This window comes from Chelonoidis abingdonii, chromosome 23 (genome assembly GCF_003597395.2).
Source record: "Chelonoidis abingdonii isolate Lonesome George chromosome 23, CheloAbing_2.0, whole genome shotgun sequence".
In the NCBI taxonomy this organism is placed as follows: domain Eukaryota; kingdom Metazoa; phylum Chordata; order Testudines; family Testudinidae; genus Chelonoidis; species Chelonoidis abingdonii.
The window spans coordinates 11,205,204-11,219,163 of NC_133791.1; the positions used below are offsets into that span (position 1 = coordinate 11,205,204).

General features: G+C 44.2%; 2 protein-coding genes across 4 annotated transcripts in view; one reads left to right on the forward strand and one right to left on the reverse strand.

Annotated features, from left to right (window-relative positions):
• Positions 1-12,925, forward strand: part of KIF1B (kinesin family member 1B) — a 136,577-nt gene extending 123,652 nt beyond the window's left edge. For all 3 annotated transcript variants that reach the window (XM_075060328.1, XM_032775458.2, XM_032775460.2), the window contains 10 exons: positions 760-821; positions 2,097-2,242; positions 2,631-2,870; positions 3,616-3,687; positions 4,515-4,636; positions 5,450-5,599; positions 6,126-6,318; positions 7,088-7,206; positions 8,064-8,099; positions 10,445-12,925. In XM_075060328.1, the coding sequence (XP_074916429.1) occupies positions 760-821; positions 2,097-2,242; positions 2,631-2,870; positions 3,616-3,687; positions 4,515-4,636; positions 5,450-5,599; positions 6,126-6,318; positions 7,088-7,206; positions 8,064-8,099; positions 10,445-10,508 (1,204 nt within the window). In that variant the 3' untranslated portion in view covers positions 10,509-12,925. The remainder of the gene's footprint in view (positions 1-759; positions 822-2,096; positions 2,243-2,630; positions 2,871-3,615; positions 3,688-4,514; positions 4,637-5,449; positions 5,600-6,125; positions 6,319-7,087; positions 7,207-8,063; positions 8,100-10,444) is intronic.
• Positions 1-13,960, reverse strand: part of DFFA (DNA fragmentation factor subunit alpha) — a 355,095-nt gene that overhangs the window by 292,840 nt on the left and 48,295 nt on the right. The window lies entirely within an intron of this gene.

Here is a 13,960-nt window from a genome sequence, read left to right on the forward strand (position 1 = left end):
TGGCTTTGCAGTCAAGAAGGTACTGAGTGGTGGTGAGTCCACACCCCTCTATATGCCCTCATAGGGGGTCATTAGGAGCTGCTCTGAGCAGGCATAGACCCCTGAACAATGCTTTACAATCTCTAGTCAAGAGTGCACAAGCACATCCATGTCCTACAGTGGAGATAAAACATCCTGAACTCAAGTTACTATACAGGTAAGTAACCTCTCACTTTTCGTATACAGGCTGAAAGAGAATGCAGTGTGGTACTTTTTAAGGCTCTTAATTGAAAGCCTGCTTAGCTGCAGTTCCCAGCTCTATTGGAGGGCATTAAATGCTCTTCCTTTATTAGGTTTACCTCAGTTAAAATCAAACAGACTGTCCCTCATATTTGCTGTCCTCCAGACTCGTCTCTGTAACCAGCCCTTGCAAAGATATTTTAATGGAGAGGAGACACATTTTTCCAGCTGGCCTGTAGAGGACATTGGTCCTTAACTGTAATTTGCTTAATCAGCAGCTTCCTATGGATAATGGGCTAGAAACAGGGAAGGACAGGAGACGGAGTGGAGGTGCCATCTTTAGGGAGCTGGCATCCTGGCTAGTTGATCTGTCAGGCTTACAGTGGACAAGGGTCTCTACTTTTCAAATACAAGTTTATTTCTATTTTGGGGGCAAAGGATTCTCTAAATTTTGAAGATGTAAACTTTTTCAGAGACCATGTACTTTTTCTATTACTTGAAATATGACCAGTTTCCTCTCTGTGGGTGTTTTGGAAACAGCAATCGAGTAACTGGAATCTACGAGCTGAGTTTATGCAAAATGGCAGACACAGGAAGCCCAGGTAAGCAGGAACAGCATGTGCATTCAAATGTAGGAGTGTGTAAGTTTGTGAGTCGGTTATGGCAAATGGAGAGGCTGCAAATAACAGATGTGTGGACAAGAGGGAATAAATTGCCATACTGAGGAGAAGTAGCGCCTATGTGGTACAGAGCTTTGGAGCGAGCATTGCTGTTTTGTGGAAACCTTAAGCTGCCTCTTATCTCTGATTTAGATGTATATTCAGGGCATTGTCAATCCTGCATCCCTGAATTCAAACATTTTAAACTCCCTTACATTTTCTCTCATGGAAGTGTCAGAAGAAATTGGGCAATGCAGCTGATGAGGCACTGAGCCTATCCTACAACAAGTTCAGTTTATAGATATCAATTGAGTTCAGTGTTTGCAGTTCAGATGACTGTGGAGCTGTTTATCTCTGGAATGGTCTTGTCATCCAGCCTGCAGGACTGTGTTTTATTCATATTCCTGTATGCTGGGAATACCTATGTCCCTCCAGGCACAGTCTGTTGTTCAGACATTTGGAGGACTACTCAGTTGGTTTCTTTGAGAAATGGAGTGGATTTTTTAACATGTAATGCTAGAAATTCCCAGTATAATCCTAACCAAAAGGGAGGCGAGTAAAGGTGTAAGTGAGAGAACACCTATGATGAATGGATATGGTGTAATAATGGCCCAGCAGCACTAGTCCCTCTGTAAATTGGGGCCAAATCTATAGACAGCACAGGTGGCATAGTTGCATGAGGACAGCTCCAATTAACAAGAGGTTGTGTGTCAGGGTCCAGGAAGGAGGGGCACCATAGACAGCTCCTCCAAATTAGTGTAGTTGGGACTTGGGGGAGCAGTATCAGGGTGAGGGAGAATTCTCAATGATTTTTCCTTCCACCGTTTCCTAAGGACTGAATTTCAGAGCTTGCAAATACCTAATACAATAATTCACACCCATTTATCTTGAAGCTCCCGTAATATCACCAGGCCTTGGAGAAAAATGCATTTAAATGTTTGTTGAATTGGACTGAACAGGGTTCAGGGAGTTATGGAGGTAAGGGAAAGATATTTCTGGGCTAGGGCAGAGGGTGGAACTAAAATAATTCTTTCCCCCCGGGTCTGGTCTGTGTGATGAAGGCATTGCTACTGATGTAATCTTGGTTATTTTATCTACACCAAGTTGAGTTGAGGGTGTGTGGGTTCCCTGCCATTTGCTATGCATTAAGTCTGTATTGTATCTTTTCCCAATCTACTGTTTTTAACCTGCGCCGCTACTCTGTACTTGACTTCTCAGGAATGCAGAGGAGGAGAAGGAAAGTCCTGGATACGTCTGTGGCATATGTCCGTGGGGAAGAGAACCTGGCAGGTTGGAGGCCCCGTGGTGACAGCCTCATTCTAGAGCACCAGTGGGAACTGGAGAAGCTGGAGCTGCTGCATGAGGTACACAAAGGGAGAAGGGGGGGAGGGGGGAAAGGGAAGAGCAAGGCAGAACTACATCTTCCAGCAGCCTTTTATGCTGATTGTAACCTCCAAATTGGGAGGGCCTTGCAAGGTAATTTTTGTTTTTAGCATTTTCAGCAAGGCTAGGCCTTGGGTAGGTTCCCCACCAAATGGGTACAGAGAGGCTGTTCATGCCAGTGAAAACAGCCTTCAGTTCTCAGTGCATTCAGCAAAAGCAATGATTAACTTTTTAGCAGGTTACCAGTTATTTCTGCTCCCAGGCCTCATGACTCTCTCTTGTAGATCTCCTATTGAGAGAGAGAGAGGGATTCCCATGCTCTTGAGGGTGAAGAATGTCCTAGTATTGATGTTTAATTCTGATTCTCAGGTGGAAAAGACTCGTCACTTCCTGCTACTGCGTGAGAAACTTGGCGACAGCATCCCCAAATCCTTGAGTGACTCGCTGTCCCCCAGTCTGAGCAGTGGGACCCTCAGCACCTCCACCAGCATCTCCTCCCAAATTTCCACTACCACTTTTGAGAGTGCTGTCACGCCCAGTGAAAGCAGCGGCTATGACTCTGCAGACATTGAGAGCCTGGTGGATAGGGAGAAAGAGCTGGCAACCAAGGTACAGGCTGCCCAGAGAACAGAACAGGTCCATTGTTGTGGCACTGAAGATGCAGTAAAGATGTTAAGAGTTAAAATATCTAGGGCTTAATCTTTGAAGGAAACACAAGCCTTTCACCTGCACTACTTAGGCAATACAAAAAAATATCTGGACCTCTGTATCATTCCTAACTGGGGCAAAATGATTAGATGGGGAAGAGGGACAATGAGCTGACATGTTTTTTTTAGCTGGTACCTTTTTGGTTTTATTCATTAGCTGTATGAAATCCTTCCACTAGATCGTCTCAAGTTCAGGGGTACTTGGGTTACAAGTGCATTTTAGAACTTAGAAACTAGTTCTGTTGTCTCATATCTTTTTCCTTTACTTTTCCATACTCAGCCCCTCATATTCTATGGTGAATGTGCTGTTATATACAAAGCCTTGTTTAAATAAGCTGCATAATCACAGTTCTCTTCTCTCAAACCAGCCAGTAGATGTCTCCCTTCAGTGAAATTTAAAGAGATGACTGGGGTTGCACTTTAATGCCATACCCAGCAGAGTGCTCCTGCATATGGAAGTGTTGGGTAGTGTAATCACAGGAATTCTATGACTGTCATCTGTTTTTCTTGTTGGTGTAATCGCACTCTGTTGTGGGCAGGTTGTAGTTCACTAATTCTTGAGAGGGCCTTGGTTGATTGCCTGTTTTGTGCTCTATTGCTACCTAAAATTTAATTGGAAACACCTGTTGTCTTCTGCTTTTTCTCAGTGCCTGCAGCTTCTTACCCATACTTTCAACCGTGAATTTAACCAGGTGTACAACAGCATCAGTGATTGTAAGGTAAGGTGCTTGCTGTAGCTGCTGTGACAGTGCCTTTTCTGTCCACTGTTTAATCTGCTGGAGTCTTAGAATACTGAATATTCTCCAAATTGAAGTATGATTTGTAGGTACTGTGTATTGAAAGGCTGCCTGTTTGTGTGAAGTAAAGATTCTCATGCAATCATGGTGAAAACACGAGAGAGAGTTGCACCTGAATATGATACAACTGATATTGGAGTCAGACCATTTTGTTTCATTTCAGTCTCTTGGGGTGTAGAATGGTCCCTCAAGTTCCAAAGCATAGGGCAAGGCGTTAGGGGGCCTGTGGACGCTACGGAAGGCGTTAGGGGGCCGGTGCAGGTGAAGTCTCTTCTGGGTTTGGTACTAGTGCTCCAGCTTGTATTATAGTTTACCTCATGGCATGGAGTGCTCATTATCATCATGTTCCTCAGTTTCCCAGCAACAAAGGATAAACTGAACAACTCATTTGAGAACTGACTTTAGATACAAATGACAATAAAGAGATGAATCTGATGTTACAAAACTGACCACCCAATGTTGCGTTGATGGATTCTGTATGCAGGTCATCAGATCCCTAGCACACTGTCAGACAGTACCCACAGAAGTGCTGCATTATCTGCTTTTCAGACAAGGAGATTTCTACCAAGAGGGATTAGGTGCAAAAATATGGCTGTTGTGGTGTTTATCTAATAGAGAAATTAGTATTGGTAGAAATACTCCACTGACCACTCCTAATTATGAATACTGAGCGCAATGTTATCTTACCAAGGTGACAGACACCAACTACAAAAATCTTATCCTGCAGTGTTTTGTGTGTGTTCTTGTAGCTATCCGATATCTCTCCAATCGGACGTGACCCATCAGTGTCCAGTTTCAGCAGTGCCACCCTCACACCTTCATCCACCTGTCCCTCTCTGGCAGATTCAAGGTGCAATTCAGTCGATCAGAAGTAAGTAGAGATGAGGGGGAGGGAGATTCTAAACGAACTCTTCCACTCTGCTGCTGCTTCTCTTGGTAGTGTCCTTTCCGATTTCTCATTCATTTGTCTTTCTGCTTCTTCCCTTCTGTCTGCACGTACTTTCTCATTCTGTCTCCTGCTCTCTTCTGTGCATTTATTCTCTTCCCATTCTTTCCTCTTTCAAGCTTTTTTCTCACCATGAAGGGGCAGTCAGGTAAACACTGTTATGGACACCACTGCTTTTTTGGCATGTAAAACCCACTGTGGTTCTTGGGAGTCTGTCAAGAGAACAGATCATGATAGACCAATTTGGCGAGTGACCTCTGTTCCTTTGTTTCTCATAGTTATAAAGGATGGTTTAGATAAAATTGGGGTTCACTTCTCACTGAAGGACAATTTGGTGCTTTCCTCGTTCCTTAGTCCTCATTGAGAGCATTGCTGACTAGCAAGTGCCCTCCTAGTATCTACTCAGCTATAATCTGGGCACAGCCCCTCAGTGTTGTGGACTGTGCTTAGAGAGGGATGCAAGGAGAAATGGTCTGAAGCAATCTACGAGTGAGCAGATCGTTTGGGTTCTGAGTTGAGGGCCTCAAGCTTGTGGAAATGCTGTTTGAGAGTTGTACAAAAGGCTCCCAAGGGCCATGGCATGGCATATAATCACTCTGGAACTGGTGGATCAGGCTCATGACAGAACAGAAGAGCATCTTATGCGAGAAGACAAACTTCAGAAATGCCTTCAGTTCTGCTGTCACAACCAGTTGCTTTGTAGTGATTACTTTTCTCCTGCTTCATTTTTGTTAAAAGGACTCCAGAAGCAAATTCCCGTGCCTCCAGCCCATGCCCAGAGTTGGAACAATTCCAGCTGGTTACAACAGTGGAAACCTCCTTCCTGGCCAGAGCTGGAAAGAATGAATTCCTGAACCTTGTTCCAGATATTGAGGAAATCAGACCTGGGTAAGTCAATTGCAACAGTGTCAAATTTTCCTGTGCTCTCTAAAGCAGGGGCTTTCTTGGGTTTCCAGTTGTCTTGCCTCATCTGAGGAAGATGCACACAATAGCTACCAAGATTTGCCATCAGCACTAAAGCAGCAGCCTGTGAGAGAGTCAGAGGCTAGCAGCAGGGTAGGGAAGAGTTCTGTTGATCTGTCTTCCATAGTGCTCAATCCTGCAAACACTTCATGCACGGAACTAGTTCTGCTACAGAATCTGACCTGTTTTATCCATGTTACTGCAGCATAGCTCTCTGTGCATCACTTGTCCTGTGTGCGTAGCTAGGTGCCCTTTTGGAATGGGGAGATGGGGGTAAGCTTTCCTCTGAAGAAACTGGCGTTGGCTGGGATGGGAGACAGGGCTATAGGCCCACTGGTCTGTTCCTATAGCCTTATTGCCATTTCACTCAGTTATTGGGCCATCCTAGCAGGGGCTGATGCACTTCATACTTTCTTGGATAAGTATATTTCCCCTTTGTCTATTTCTTCAGCTCTGTGGTCTCAAAGAAGGGGTACCTCCACTTCAAGGAGCCACTCTCCAGCTCCTGGGCCAAGCACTTTGTGATAGTCCGCCGTCCATACGTCTTCATTTACAACAGCGACAAAGACCCTGTGGAGAGGGGGATCATAAACCTGTCCACAGCTCAGGTGGAGTACAGCGAGGATCAGCAGGCAATGGTGAAGGTCAGTATAAGTGCCTGGAAATGGCAGTCCTCTGTTTATTCACAGAACAGGAGCAGAATGCTGATGCTGCCCTGCCAATCTGACTGATCTGTGACTGGGGTAACCATCTCTAGGATTTAGCGGGATCAATTTCAATGGTAGTTCAGCCATTGACGCTTCTGCCGAGGCTGCCAACAAGGCTCCCGGTTAGTGCAGTGGTGGCTTTTGTGATATGCATACAAACCTAAAGGGAGCTGGACTGAGACTATTGATCCACTCTCAGTCACCACCAGTTTGGGCAGGATTCAGACTGAGAAGTTTAAGCCTGTGTCCCTCTTTACCAGTCCCTTGATTCCTCTAGTCCATCACATATACATTATATAGCAGATTGACTACAGCAAATTGCTTTACTGCAATAGCTTTATTTGCATTATTGTAGCACCTTGGAGTCCACATAATGTACCAGGACCCCCTTGTGTTCTGTACACGCAGAACAAAAAAATAGTCCCTGCCCCAAAGATTTTACTTTAGGATATGGGTCCATGAGTAGTGGAACATCTCTGTGAAATACGCTCTTGTTAATAGCTTTGGGGCTGAACAATATACTGGACACATCAAATGCATCCTGGAGGAGAGAAAACAAGTATGTCCGTTGTCTGAATGTCTCCTAGGAAACTGCTGCTGGGACAGGCACATTCCAGTAGCAATGAAGAGATGTTAACCCCATGTGTAACTAGTCTTTGCATCTGCAGGCATGGTTTCTTGATAACTGTCTGTTTAAATATTTCAGACCCCCAATACCTTTGCTGTTTGCACAAAGCACCGTGGGGTTCTGCTCCAGGCCATCAATGACAAAGATATGAACGACTGGTTATATGCCTTCAACCCTCTTCTTGCTGGCACAATACGGTAAGAGCCAGCTGTGCCTGAGTGAGAGATGTGGTTAGTGGGATGTGGGCAGGCAGCTTGTCACATTGATTAGCAGATTTTGCCCTGAGGGGATGGGGGAGCCAATTCCACTGAGCACTCAGTCTACTGATGTGGAAAAAAAAAAACCCAGCCCTAAAGCCTAGAAACTGCAGTGGATGCTGTCTGTTCACCAGCTTCTTACTAGACAAATCACATTTAAATATATGCAGGATGCTGTGTGTAATGTAGGTATGAAGAGCTTAAAATGGCCTTTGGCCTCCTGGACTTTCTCTCTTTTTACAAATATATTAGACTTTTCACTCCCTAGCTGCTGGTAGGTCTGGGCTGCTTCTCTGTTTGGCCAGACTGTAGGGTGATGCAGAAGAACTCTCCCTCCTCCTTCCCCTTGCTGGCTTTCTCCCAAGAGTCCCTGCATTCTAGTTCACACCAAAAGTGCCACATTGTCAGCTGGGCTATGGAGGTTCCTGGCTGTCCCTTGAAGGCACGGTAACACAGTGCTGCTAGAAAAAAATCAGTCTTCATTTTACTAAAAAGTTCATTGAAAATCCAACTGTTACTGGTATAGAGAGAGGAGCTCTTAAACTGCAGTTCCTACCGGATTCCATCTCCCTCACATGGACACTGGGGCAGCAAGTACAGCTACCAAGTTATCACTCTTAAATATTTTTACCTTTTGGTAAAAAAAAAAAAAAAAAAAAAAAATGCAAAATAGGCGTAGATGAAATAGCATCAAGATGTGGCAGAAGAGAAGGTAAAGAATGACCAGGAGGGAGGAAGAATGAGGCTCAGGAGGTAATGCCAAGCTAGCTAATCGTTTTTTCCTTTGTTTTGTGCAGGTCAAAACTGGCCCGAAGACGCTCGGGCCTGCTGAAGTACTGAGTCCATGTGATGTTCTCATCTGTTCTAACTCACCTTCTGATAGATAAAGTGTTACCTCTCATTTCTCTGTGTGATTCTTGATGGTTTCTCTTGTATGTAATCCTGTGGCTTAACTTCCATTCCCTCCCCACCTCCTTCAGCACTTTTCTAGCTATTCTAACCCTACCCCTTTTTCTTTTCATATGTGCTGAGAATCCTATTAGTAGCATGTGGCCAAAACAAAAGGAAAAAACAAAAAAAGGATCTAGTGAATATTGCACGACTTCAAAAAGAAAAGTTTATTTTTTTGTCTTTTCCTTAAGACTATTGGTTTCCCATTCCAACTGACTCTTCGATGTCTGTACCGCTGTCCTCAGTGTTATCTTTCTGAAATGCTTTAGGTTTTTCTTTATTTTATTACTTTGTGGTAACCACAATGCTGCCCTCAGGACAAGATTCTTAGGCTAGGGAAAAATAGTTCCTTCTAAGTGTCTAAACGTGGTGTTACTCAGCTAGAAGCTGCCACTGCTCTTGAGGCTTCCTTAGTCTTGCCTGTCATCTAACCCCCTATGAGAGCTGACACATAAGATAAGTCAACCCGTCCAGGTTGGACTTGAATCTCAGACACCAGATATCCAGGAATTTGAGTTAATTCTGGAGATAGAGGAGTTGTTGGTATTCAGCAGGTCAGAGCAAGGTCTGTTGCTGTCTAGGCTGCTGGGAGGAGAACAGGAGCAGACCGAGTGATGTAGCAGCAGGCTGGAAGAAACTGCCATGTGGGCTCTTGCCATAGGGGTCTAGATCGGCACTGTTCATTTATAAAATTCTCCAAAACATTAGCACTTCTCTGCCCCTCTTTTGAGCAGAGCAGGTGGCATTTGGGGTAACGATGTGCAGGCAATGTGGCCATGTCCCTCCTGATTCAGAAAGGCGGTTGTCACTGAAGCATTGGGTGCGAATCCTGTAATTTGAAGGGCTCAGCCTTTTCTTTGAGGTGATGCTAATGAAGGAAAGTGGGAAGTGGAAAAATCCCTGTGTGGTGGTTCTCTCGAGCATATGCAGGAATTAATCAGAAGAATGGGGAGATGCTTCCCTTTTTTGTCTTCCTTTCTTTGGTCTTGAGAGTTACTGTAGCAGTGACTTTTTTTCCCTTCCCTGTTTGATTAGTTTTAAAACAGAAACAGCATGGCCTGGAAAGCTGCTCTGAAAAATGCATCTGGCATATACTCTTGGAGTACCCCTGAAATGAGGGCCTCCCTGCTCCCACCTTGTGCATACCACCCTCCTTTCTCCAATTCAAATACTTTCCGATCATCAGATTGGATATTATCTTCTCTCCACTGTCTCCTTTAAAACCTAGTGCTTGCAGCACTCTTCAGCCACTGCATGCTTCAAGATGGGAGGGAGCTTTGGCTTCTCTTTGGAAAAAAGATCACATCTCTGCTTGTATCACCACCACTTTCTCCTCCTTTTCTTCAGTTGCCTCCAGCCTTTCCCTCTAAATTCTGTGGGCAGGAGGATAGTCCCTCCTGAAGAGAGACCAAGTAGACTCCTATTCCTGGTCACCAATGTGTAACAAGTGCCTGTTGTAAGATTCCCCCTGGGCAGCAGCAGCTATTGCTAATTTGATATAAGGTCTCTTAGACAAACCTTGACCCCCTACCCCTTCAAGCCTTCCACCAAAGACATAGTAAGTTTCCTTTCTCTGGAAGGTGAATTTCCAGCTTAGGTTTCTTGGTGGCTGCAGGGGAGTTATCTTTAGCATCCATCAAAATCCCTTCATTATACTTCAGCTACTCAGGGGAGTGGAATGCCAGGGGAGTAAGGATGTACAGAGCTCTCATTAAGTTTATAGCCCTTGGGAGTGGGAAAGGGGGTTTATTTCACTATCTAGGCACATACAAGAAGAAAAGATCCTCTGATCACTCCACCTCAGGAAGGTAGTTTTCATTCAGATCGCTCCTTGTCACCTAATCATGCCTCCCACTGGAGTTTCTGTGGCCAGAAATATGAGGGATTCTCAATAGAGCAACTTTACTCCAGCTTCATGCACTGCTTTGCTTCTGCTGGCAAAGCTCAGTGCATAGTGGGACCTCATAAAAGCTTAGTTAAAAAAAGGAGCAGGAAGATGAAGTCTGATGCTTGCTAGGACATCTATTTATACCTTACATGATAATTAAGCTAAGCTATGAGCTCACCCTTTCTCCTGCAGTCCCCTAACTCCTTCCAGAACAGGAATCTGCAGTGGGAGAGTGTCATAGGGACCCAAGAGCATCACACAGAAAGCGTTTGTTTTTAGCATTTTGTTCTTTAATTGTGTGACCCTAACACAGTGATAATGTTGGTTGTTGTGTAACAGACACAATATGCACATCCAGTGTGTGCACAAACAAAGACTGCCAGTGCAGGAAGAGGCTCCCTGAGCTGGAGTTAAGGAGATTTCAAGACTGTTCTAAGAATGAACTAGAAGTTAATTTTAAGCACTAAGTCACTACTGCTGCTGCCACCATCGGTAACGAAGGTGGGACCTTTCTGAGAAGGGGAGGGATGGTGACGATTAGAGGTGGTATTATGTGACGCACTGAGAACTTTTTTTTTAATTTTATTAACTAGAACAAAACTAGTTTGCAAAGTCTTTGCTTTGGATAGGCCAGAAGCTTGAAAATTAGCTAAGTTGTATTTATAAATATATTATATATAAACGTGATTAAGGGACCCTCCTTAGGAAACAGGAGGTGGCATATGAGTATCTTATTACTAGAGAACTGAAATGTTACAAATGTGTTGCATAAATTTCACACTCCTATATTTGAGGACTGCAGGTAGCTTCTGGTGACCTGATCTTTATGTAGATCAAAGGTCACTGGAAGTGTAAAATTCTGTTTTTAAGTTTCTACATTTCCTAAAGCCCTATAATCTGTAGAGAGTTCAGAAGGGGCAGTACCACCTTCCAGTCTGACGCAAGAGAGATGTTGAATCTCCTAGAGTCTCACATTGGTAATGGAGCTCTGCTCTGGAATGGCAGTGTTCCTTGGTCCTTAAATTAGGAAGTAGAAAAATACTACATTTTTTAAATTAATTGACATACATATTTTTGTACAGGCTTCCTGTTCTAGCCCAAAGAGTTTAAAATGGAAAAAATACATGGGGCAGGGAAAACTGTCACCCCTCCCTGAAGTTGAAAAATCCAACTGAGCTGTTTTGATGGTTGACCTGCATGCAGGCTGTCCTGGAGTCAGCCAGCTCTTGGGACTTGCTGCTGGAAAGTGGGCACCATGCCATGGGCCAGCCAACCTCTTGAGCATGGGCACTGATCCTAAAGGATGTCCCTTGGAAAAAGTTAAGATTGCAGGCACACCTCTAGTTTGGGTTTTTAATTTAATCAAATAATGGAAGGAAAGAAATGACCCAAAGGCCAGTGAAAATGACACTAGTGTTTAAGTTCCACAAGCCATTTTATTTTAAAAAGAATTGATACTGTATTTTAGAGATGCACTTTAATTTTTTTAAACAAAATCCTTTATCCTGGGATGCAGAAGGGAAGGGAGAGGATTTCCAAACCATTGGGAAGGTTTGTCATGCCCATGTCGAATATCTTTACTACTGCTCAGTGAGGTGTTTCAAAGCAAAGACTTTACTTTCTGCTGCTTGTTATCTAATTTACAGGGATATTTAATTTTTTATGTAATGTATTGTATATTTATACATCTGTAATTAATTGCACATTAGATAATGAAGAGAGCATTATCCTGGGTATAGAACCCACTGGTACTTGGCAATTAATACTGCCTATGCATCACTCTGGTACTTACGCAGCATCAGTTTGTGTTAGTGGCATTCTGGATTTTTTTCTCTTTTTTTGTTAAAGATGCAGTTGTTAACCTGCTGCTTAAAGGAAGGATCCTAATGCTGCTGCTCTTGGAAGGTTTGCAGAATGTATTTAAATGGGACTCTAACGTGTGTGTTGCATTTCTCCATTGTGGCTAATTACCCTGTATGTGGTCTGTACTGTACGTAGCAGGAATGTATTCATTTTGTGCTTCCTTGTTAAACAGAAACATCAGCTGTTCGAGAACAGAAATGAGAGATTTTTGTTCAGGAGGCCATTTATAAGTTCTAAGTATTGGAGGCCTAAAAACAGTCTACTTAACCTTTTGTCAATATTAATTTTAAATTTGCTTCAATCAGTGAGAGAAGCTGTGCACTCAAGCTTGAGAGTCTGGCACTGGAGGGTTATAGGACCTCTGTTTTTAATGTTGCCAGATTAATGGCCTGACCTGACATACTGAGCTATCCCTAGCTCCTGTTGAAACCAAGGGTTGGGAATTGGGGAAGTTATGGGATGCTCAGCACTTCTCAGGATGAGGCCTTAATTTTCACTCTGCTTGTTCAGAGCACATAACTCCATGTGCAGTCTGTTAATGTTCTTGACTTTGGATGTTAGAAATGCTGTTGCACTGAAATACCTATTTTTTTAACCAATGTTTCTTTCCATCTCCCTATTCAAGTCCTCCACACATGGTAGACACTATATAGCATAAGTAGCCTTCTTGAACAAATCTCTTTGCAAACTGATCTCATCCCAGCAAAGGAGTGCATCAGCAACACTGTACGATATTAATTTGATTTTCATTCTCATGTTTTATTTTGTAAATATATCTGTTTGGAGCTTGAGTATACGAAATGTAAATATAGTTCAAGTATTTGTACTAATTCTGATCCATTTGCTGTATAGCCTTAGGTGTGCAATGCAGATATCTAACTGTGTATGGTAACCTTGTCACCACTGAACTGTTAGTGAACGAGGTGAAACAATAAAGGTACAACCAGTGCATTAGCAGACATTGTGTGCGCTGTTTTCTTCACTACTATTTTTTACCATTAGTTTCTTGGCTTGATCCCCGAGAGCTGTTGAACTCTGATCTGAACACGCTCACTCAGGGAGTATAGACATTCCTCTCTGCTTGATTCCAGGTGTTTGTCAGAGACCCTTCTCCAGCTTTTCTATCACCATTCCCCTCAAACACAATTGACTGGCAGTTCTAATTATTCAGTCACTTTCGGTGTAAAAGTTGCTAACCATAGTAGGTCTAGTGGTGGTTGTCACAGGTGACTGGGAGCTCCTTAAATAGAGGCCACTGAAATTTGGCATTGAGGTACTATCTGTATCAAACATGACTCCTGTGCATGGACTTCCCCATGGGTCAAACTCTCAAGGCCCTGTCCCAGTAGGTATAAAACCTTATGAAAATTCTGACTCTTCAAAATTGTGGTGAGGTCCTTAAAATATTACAGCTTCTTAAGTCCCACAAGTAGAGTTGCCAGGCATCCAGGTTTTGAGCAGAATGCCCAGTCGAAAAGGGACCTTGGCATTTCTGGTCAGCACCGCTAATCAGGCTGTTAAAAGTCCGGTCCGTGGTGCAGTGGGGCTAAGAGAGGCTTCTTGCCTGGCCTGGTTCTGCGCAGCTCCCTGGAAGCAACTGGCATGTCTGCTGTCTAAGCATGGGGTAATCAGGGAAGCTCTGCATGCTGTCCCCATCCCCAGGGTTGGGTCCGCAGCTCCCATTGGTGGGGAACCTGCAGCCATGGGCACTGCGCAGAGCTGCCTGGATATGCCTCCGGGAGCAGCATGGAACCAGGGCAGGCAGGGAGCCTGCCTTAGCCCTACTGCACGACAGATTGGGAGCCACCTGAGGTAAGTGCCACCTGGTCAGAGCCCAGACCAGAGCCCCCTATCCCAGGTTGGAACCCCCACCTGCACCTTAACTCACTCCCAGACCCTGAACCTCCTGCACCCTAATTCCATCCCAGATCTTGCACCCCAACCCCCTGCCCCAGGTTGGAACCCCCCCCCCGCATCCAAACTCCCACCCAG